The 8823-nt window shown below is 43.2% G+C and overlaps 1 protein-coding gene and 1 pseudogene across 2 annotated transcripts in view; one reads left to right on the top strand and one right to left on the bottom strand.

Moving 5' to 3' along the window:
• Positions 1-8823, bottom strand: part of LOC308428432 (large ribosomal subunit protein mL39-like) — a 231237-nt pseudogene that overhangs the window by 190874 nt on the left and 31540 nt on the right. The gene's annotated exons all lie outside the window — the stretch shown is intronic.
• On the top strand, positions 2185-6415 carry CCNB1IP1 (cyclin B1 interacting protein 1; the record flags this gene model as incomplete). Its single annotated transcript, XM_080926056.1, has 3 exons — positions 2185-2481; positions 3927-4260; positions 6216-6415. 3 exons carry the CDS (start codon positions 2185-2187, stop codon positions 6413-6415), a joined length of 831 nt encoding a protein of 276 aa, XP_080782182.1.

Consider the following 8823-nt stretch of genomic DNA (forward strand, 5'->3'; position numbering starts at 1 on the left):
CAGTTCCTTAAGGTCTGGTTGCTGAGTGACTGGGGGGGGGGTGGGTCCTGTGCCCTGATTATGGCCTGTTCAGAACTGGAGATGCTACATTTTTCTTTGAATAAAGCCAGCTATAGTCGTTTGAGGTTTAAATTCTCTTTGATTTCTTCCTACTAACTTAGTTCTTATCCTTACATATCACTTCCAGGATTTAAGTTGCTAGGGAAAAATAAATTTTACAACGAGTTCTCAGAAGGGCAGAATTACAGCAGTATTTAGGAGCTGGAGACATTTGGCTCAGCAGTTAAGAGCCCAGACTGCTGCTATTTCAGAGGTCCTGAGTTTCTCATGGGATCCTATGCCCTCTTCTGATATGCACATGACAGATACACAGACAACGTAAAAGTTTTCAAAACAGTCACTTATCCAGCAAAAGTGTCTCCTGGTACTGCAGTTATTACTGTCCTAGAAGACCTGCTCTCAGAGGGCTGCTTCCAACCCTGGGCGATCGATGTGGAAACATGCGCAGGCTTCTGTAAGGACAGCCAACAAGTAATGAATTTCTTTCTCACTATATGGCCTGGGCTAGCCTGGAGCTCAGTCTTTCTCCTGGGATTAAAGAAATGGGAACAGTTACTACTTTAAAAAAAAATACCGGGTCTCTTACCCTTAGCTTTCCTCGATCTCTAGTAGACCAGGCTGGGCTCCATTCAGGGCGATCCCTCAAATCACGGAATAGTGATTATAAAGGCGTGTGCATCCCACTGCCATTGCTTCCATTCAAGCACCTTGTGAATAACTAGTGCAGACAGGCTTAGAGAAGCTGATCATTAAATAGACCTGTAAAAGCAGGGATCAGATTACCTCAGCAGTGAGTGCCTGGTGCTAGCCAGCAGCCCGCCTCGTGCTTCCCATCAGCCCTTGCGGGCGCCACGCATGCGCCCTGGCAGCTCGGCCACGCGGATCCCGCGACCTCGGTCAGAGGCCGACCTCTTTTAGGTTACCTTGCTGCAGGTATTTGTTTTTCCTGTGAAAGTTGGGGGAAGGCGAGAAATTAAGGGGAAACTGGGTCATGTTCTGAAAAGCTTGGCCTGCCGCCATCTTGCTTGACTTTCCCGGCTGCCCTGTGGCAGTGTGGGGGCTGCACCTCAGCTAGGAAGGGCGCATTGCCCTGCTGGAGGTGAAGTAAAATTGGCCTCTTATATGATGTGAGTTGTATCTGGAAACGAGCAAGGGTGTAGGTAAATCCGAAGACGGTCTCATTGCAGCCCATAGCTGCCCCAGATTCACAGAATCCTCAGGCGCTCGGCTGTACAGGTGTGACATTTGAGATGAAGGTGTCAGTGTATCCATTGCCCCCAAGTTAACTAGACTGACAGTGGTTTGTGTTCTGGAGACAGGACCTTGGTGTGTAGCCTCGAAGCCTAAGGTGGCCTGGAGCAAAGTCAGGATTAGAGGTGTAGCCCATTGATCACACTACTAAGGAAGCTCTTAGTACTAAGGGAACTTGGATATGAAATGTGCTTACTTTTTCTTGGTATATATAATTGCTACACTGGTATTATACTAAATATGACTTGTTAAAACTGTTGCTTTCTATAGTGAACTCTGCTGATGAATAAGTCTAGAGACCTTGAATTTTAAGCAGGTCTGTTTCTACCTCTCAAGTCCTGTATGAATGACTTGGCATCTCAATTCCTGGTGTTAGAATGCTGTATGTTTTAGTGTTGGAAAATGGCACAAAGGACAGATTGAATTTTTGTCTCTTTACTATATGATGCTTCTACACATTTTGCTTGTGCATATTATTTTTTGACATTGCTAAGAGCTGGAACTATGACTGGATGACTTCATGGCCTTGGAATGACAAGGCATTGAGGCTGAAGTCAATATATCTTTTTTTTTTTAAAAAAAAAAAAAAAAAGATTTATCTTATGTATTCGAGTATGCTGCCCCAGAAGAGAACACCAAACCCCATTCGAGATGGTTGTGAGCCACCATGTGATTGAACTCAAGACCTGGAACTTTGAAGAGCAGTCAGTGCTCTTAACTGCTGAGCCATCTCACCAGACCTAATCAATATACTTTTATTAAAACAATGTCCAGTTTTTTTAAAAAAATCAAATGACAGCACATTTTTTTATTACATCTTCATTATAATTTGACTCATCTTATTCCTCGTTAGGATTCTTTTGGAGATTCACCATGTCTCTGTGTGAAGACATGTTGCTCTGCAATTATCGGAAGTGTCGGATCAGGCTCTCTGGCTACGCTTGGGTCACTGCCTGCTCTCACATCTTCTGTGATCAGCATGGCAGCGGTGAGTTCAGCCGCTCGCCAGCAGTCTGCCCAGCTTGCAACAGCACCCTTTCTGGAAAGCTAGATATTGTCCGGACAGAACTCAGTCCGTCAGAGGAGTACAAAGCTATGGTACTGGCAGGGCTCCGACCAGAGGTTGTTTTGGACATTAGCTCCCGAGCACTGGCCTTCTGGACATACCAGGTTAGTGCCTAGGGGCTGGGGGGACGTCTCAGTGCGCAGTGCTTGTCTAAAACTGGATTCGGTACCAGAGGAGAGCTAGGCTCTCTTGTGAGAAACATACTTGATAGGTAGTGTCACCCTCTATGAACAAGCATACACTGAAGTGTAATTTGAAGCCGATGGAGGATCGTCTTTCTCCTGGTGTGAGGTGCCAAACCCAGGCCCCTGTGCTTAAAAGGTAGTGCTTTACCACTGGATTCAATCCTAACTACCCTCTGAGGGATTTCCTAGAAAAAGTCTCTTCATTATTATATTTATATCTCATATCGATACATGAATGTGCAGAAAACTTTGTTTAAATATTTCTCCCTAATTTTGATTATTTAAGCATTTGTCATGTGCTAAGTAGGTATTTTTGTTCTTGTGTGAATAGTGATTATTAATATTCTTACCAATTTAGTGCTGAAAGTTAACATGGCAGCAGCTACCCCGTAACCAGCCAGCTCTCCACATCACCACACAGAGACCTTTCAATATTTCAGAGCTTAGGCCTTAGCTGAAGTAGACTCCTAACTAGCTCATTAACTAACCTGACCACCTAATCCCATCCAATTATGTGCCTAGTTGTACCTTCCATGCTCCTAGTCACTTATGCGTCCTCTCCTGTCTCCTGGTGAAAAGCTTTCTTTCTCCCTCTCAGGAAGTCTCTGTTACCCAATCACAGGCCTTCTGTTGACCTTGGGGAACGAGGTTTGCACAATAAAGACTAGAGTGTGAGATTTCATTCGTCTTAACGAAACTTAGTGTTTCGTTACATAGTGACACCAGACCAACCCCAGCATCTGGGCTTGTGTCTTATTGTTTATACTGTATTGCAGTTTCCTACTCCTGTTTATCTAGAGGTTTTTTTTGTGGTGCTAAGGATCAGGCCCAGGGTTGCGCACATGCCAACCATGCCAAACTGTTATCCAAAGTGGTTGCACTACTCGATTTGCTATGTTCTATTTACATGTTCTGACCAACATGGGGTTATACGTGTGTAAATTCTAGGAAGTAAGGATATTTTGAGATCTTATTATTTTACTCTGGATCATTGGGGAAATTGGACTTCATCTATGTGTCCTGTAAATATGAATTTTTCTTGTTTTTTGTTCCATGTGGCCTAGGTGGCCCTGATCCGCCTGCCTACATTTCCTGTCTGCTGAGGCTACATGCATAAGCCTTCACACCTAACTTCTGCTCTTAACTTTCAGGCTGCATGTCACTAGTAGATAAGACATACTTGTTTTGGTGGCATAGTTTTTTGAGCAGCCTGCTTTCTGTAGTCCACTCATTGTTGTGATTATGTTTTTAACCAGGCTTTAAATATGGTGATAATGATGTCCCTGTGTAAGCATTCCTTCCACTTCAGCTCGGTGAGGACTTAGAGTCTATAATATTGTGCCAATTCTCATTTATTTGGACAGGTACAGCAGGAACGTCTCTACCAAGAATATAATTTCAGCAAAGCCGAGAACCACTTAAAGCAGATGGAGAAGATATACACACAGCAAATCCAGAGCAAGGATGTAGAACTGACCTCTATGAAAGGGGAGGTCACCTCCATGAAGAAAGTTCTAGAAGAATACAAGAAGAAGTTTAGCGATATCTCTGAAAAACTTATGGAGCGCAATCGCCAGTACCAAAAGCTCCAAGGCCTTTACGATAGCCTCAGGCTCAGGAATATCACGATTGCTAGCCAAGAAGGCTCCCTGGAACCAGCTATGATCCCACAGTCTGGAGTCTTCGGCTTCCAGTCAGGTAAGAAGGAATCTCACACCCAACTCTTAGTTTTATTACATTGTGCTGCATGGTTCCCCACATTCAGAGTGATGAACCACAATCAGCTGAGCTGTGGATTCCTTGTCTTATTTACTACACCATTGCTCTTGTGGATTTACATACATTTAAATTATTTTTATTCTTTCAATTTATTTATTTTTTGAGATAGGATCTCTACATAACCCTGCCTGTCCTAGGATTCACTATGTAGACCAGGCTAGCCTCAAACTCACAGATCTTCCTGCCTTAATCCTGGGACTTAAAGAGTGCACCACCATGCCTACTTTAAATTTTTCTCAAATTGAACAGAATTAATCTCTGCACAGTAACCCACTGAGCCACCTTGCTGGCCCAGGGTTAGTTATTTCTGCTCTTTGATCATTTGTTTATTCTGTTATCACATAATTATCTAATGCATTTTATGTGCTAGGCTCTTGGACACAATTCTAAGTAATAAGGATGCAATAATTGTCAATTATGCAATTCAACATCTAGGATTGTTGGACGCCCATGGCTCAACGATCGGGGTGTCCACTCCCACAGGGACACAGATAGACTGAGACAGATGCAACGGGCAAGAGGTTAAATTGTTAAGTCCAATATACTGGGATCGTTCTGCAAGCAGAAGATGACACTGAGGTCTCAAAGTACACACTTTTTATACAGTTCTGAGGGCAGATTTCAGCAACAGCATGGGGTGGTGTCTCATTGGTGGGTTACAGTAATCCTTGGATTCATTGGATGAGGAGGTTTAGGCTGATAATGTATAATGTATATTTGGACTTTTCTATGAGACCTTGTGGCTGTCAGTCAGTAAATTCTGTCCTGTTTACTTTCTCAAAAATGGGTGTTTTGGAAAAGTCTCAGAGCAGGGGCAACTTAACCTGGCTAAGAGCCTCACAACATTCTTGGGTGCTTTGTCCCAGGGAGGGGGGCAACTGCAGCTTGTCCCTAGCTGGCCTGGCCAAGAGTCATACAGAATGACTCTGGATCTTCTGTGATGGGTGGGTGGATGTTGGCACCAGTGCAATAGCATCCAGTAGTTTTTTCCTCACGTTAACGTGATGTGTAAGTTGACGTAGACACATGATTCCCAAGTACTCACGTTTTGGTGTTATAGGCTAGGGAGAAAGTTTCAGAGGGACAAATGTTCTAGAATGGGACTGAGGTGAGCAGAGCATACAGACAGAATGTCTTAAGGCTGTGGCAGAGAACATCCCATGGCTACGTGAGGTGGCGTGAGCGTTCAGCTTGTGGGAGGCAGAGGCAGGTGGATCTTTGCCAACTGCTTTACAAACCAGCTTCAGGACTAGAGTGAGGCCCAGTCTAAAACAAGTTTTTTTTGCTTAATTTCATTATAAATGGCAATCTAGTCATTCCAAATGACCATTGGACACTTTTTTATCCTTGTACGTTTTTCATTCTTTAGTACATTTTTCAAAATATTCTTTTCAGTGTGTGTGTGTGTGTGTGTGTGTGTGTGTGTGTGTGTGCATGCGTGTGTGCTTATATGTGCACCACATGTATACTGCCCGTGGAGTCCAGAAGAGGGTGTTGGATCCAGAAACAGTAATTGTAAGCTACTATGTGAGTGCTAGAACCAACCTCTGTCTGCTACAACAGAGTGTTCTTCTACACCCAATCTCTCCTTAGCTTTTAGTCCCTGCTGTCCTTAGGCAAATAGAATCAGCCATTTTTCTTCCTGAAAAGCCAGGGAAGATCAGACGCTTACACCATCTGCTGGATTTTTTTCACAGAGGATTTAGGATATTCTATGGTAGGGAAAAGTAGACGGACATTGCCTTTGGTCTGGTAGATGAGTTTAAGATAATTATATTATCCATCTTATCGGAGCTAAATTTTATTATTATTTATTCAGTGGTTATTAATCTTTTAGTAAATATTATTAAATTCTTTCCTAATTTCTCCCCTAGGGAATAGCTCACAGTTTTCTTTGGACCGGACACCAGTTAGAAATCACAGTGGTGGAGATGAAGATGTCCAGTGCAGACCATTTTTCGTGTGTTCTCCCACAGCACCTGAACCCATTCACAACTTCTTCAGTTTTGCGTCTCCAGGCCATGAAGCAGAGCAGCAAATCTGCAGCAGGGCATTTAAAGCAAAAAGAGTTTAGCACATCTTTGACTTCAAGACTTTCCCTGCATCCCTGAGCTCGCTTTACGTTTTGACTTAGAAGAAGCTGGCTTGCAGTATGGTGTATGGCTTCCTGTTTGGTTCCTTCACTGTTTGCTTAGGGCATGGGCATTTCTTGATTCTCAGTCTCTATGCCCTGTTTCAGACCAGGCTGCGTTTATGCTTACGTAAGCACCAGTGTTATATTTACATGGTGCTTTGGAGTCTAGTATGTATATGTTAAGTGTGTGCATTGAGTTTTCTCTGCTAGTATATTACTGTAAAAATGATGATGGTTGTGGAAAATGGTGGCCAAAAATGATGGTCTTGGAAAATGGTGGCTTGCTATTAACATGTATTAACATGTAACAGTCAAGTATTTTCATTTGTGTTACTCGGTTTTGGAGGTGTGCTTATGCCAGTGAATGAGAGAGCAATTTGATGCATATGTGTTCTGTTTATATTTAAAAATAATTTATACTGACAGGGTTATTTGTTGATTTCATCGGTATTTGTTTAAAATAAAACCGTTTTACCTTTTTAAACAGTTGTCAATGTGTTTATTTGGGAATGCATATATTTTTATTTTTAATTGTGTGTGTCCATAGGTATGTGCACAGGAATTTGAAGGCTTTGATCTCTCCTGTTCTCATCACCTAAACGCTGAGTCACCTAATTTAAATGCTGAGTCAAGGCCATCTTTCTTTAACTGCACAGCAAATATGGTAATGAGCACCTGAGCAATGGTGGTACACTCAGGAGGCAGAGGCAGATCTCTGAGTTTGAGGCCAGGCTGGTCTACAGAGTTCCAGGACAGCTAGGGCTACACAGAGAAACCCTGTCTCAAAAAACAAAAACAAAAACAAACCAAAAATGACTGAGGAGCTTTTGTCTTAATCTTTTGTGCAAATCTTGTAAGGCAGAAAATGGTTTTTCTGGCCTTGCTGAATTGGTTAAGGCTGTGAATTCAGGTGAACCTGGATTCACACTGAAGTCCAAAGTGTAGCAAGATTGGTTACAGTGTTTTCTTGGGTCTTCAGTTCTGAACAGGTTGAATATAAAGTAAAAGTAGAGTGGTTCTCAGAGCACATTAACTTGGTTACAGAGTAGGTGAAAGTTAGATTTGTGAAGGTCAACTTCAAACAGAACTTCTCAAGCCCTTCCCATACTGGGTTCCAAGTGTTTCACCTCCACATGCACTAGTGTGAGACGGAGTTAACCTTTCTAGGCTTTGATTTTGTAGAGACCATTATTGTGTTTTTGGCTGCCCTGAAGCTTACTACATAGATGGTGAGTGAATTTCACCAGCTAAGGAAAGGAAACTTGGTGCCAGTCTGTTTCCAGAGGTTAGGAAGGTGGGACAAGTAGCTGCAAAGGTGGCCTTGGCAAAGTTGCCCATGGTGGCAAGTGCAGCCCCTGCCTGATGGGTAGCGGTCATCAATGCTTCTTGGGCACAGGATCAGAGAGAATGGTGGTAGTGGCTCCGGGAACAAGGATATAATGCACCGACACAGCCACAGTGGGCTGTCATCTTGCATGGTACAGTGTAGGGCTTGACAATCTTGTTCCCCTAGTAGCCTCTCCTCACAGGGACAATTGAAAGCTTGGTCCAGATGACCGTCCTAACACCAAGACCAGTAAGTGAGAATACATATTTTATAGCTAGTAAAATACATTTTGCAGGCAGTAGTATAAAATATGAAATATTTTTATGAGCTTTCTCAATTTTGTCAGGAAAAGTTTGAAATATGAGCAGGGTAAAATTGAAGCAATCTAATTATAAACTGTCAGGGACATGCTTCAGAATTCAAAACTGGCGAGTTACTCTATTGAGATCAGTGACAAAGATCAGCAATGACGTGTGAGGCCAACCACTGCCAGAGGGTCATCAAGGGAGACTATTGAGGTGCAAGCTGAACCAAAGCATAAGCTGTGCCCAGTGTCTCTGGAGTTATTTATCTTCTTTCTAAACATCACACATCCTCTCATGTGCAAAACGTGCTTTCGCCTGTCTGCCCCAGCAAAGCATTACTATGACCTGAGTCTCCAGAAATTTCCACTTCAGGAAATGATCTTTTATCTTTTTCTCTGTTGCCCAGTCTGTTAGCATTCTCCTAGGCTCCACCCCACAGTTACCTGGCAACCACCAGGCATGCCTGGCTCACTGTAAAAGGGGCTGCTTGTCCCCTCTTCCCTCTCTGTCCCTTTTCAACCCATTCCCCTTCCTCCCACCCCCTGTGGCCCTTGTCCTGACTGTGGCTAGTGCCTCAGGGAGAAGGATGCCTCAGGGTAGTAAACATATCCCTGGCTTTTTTGTATAAAGGTCTATTTATTTGATGTATGTGAGTACACTGTAGCTGTCTTCAGACACACCAGAAGAGGGCATCAGATCTCATCACATATGGTTGT

This window comes from Micromys minutus, assembly GCF_963924665.1.
Source record: "Micromys minutus genome assembly, chromosome: 12".
NCBI lineage: Eukaryota > Metazoa > Chordata > Mammalia > Rodentia > Muridae > Micromys > Micromys minutus.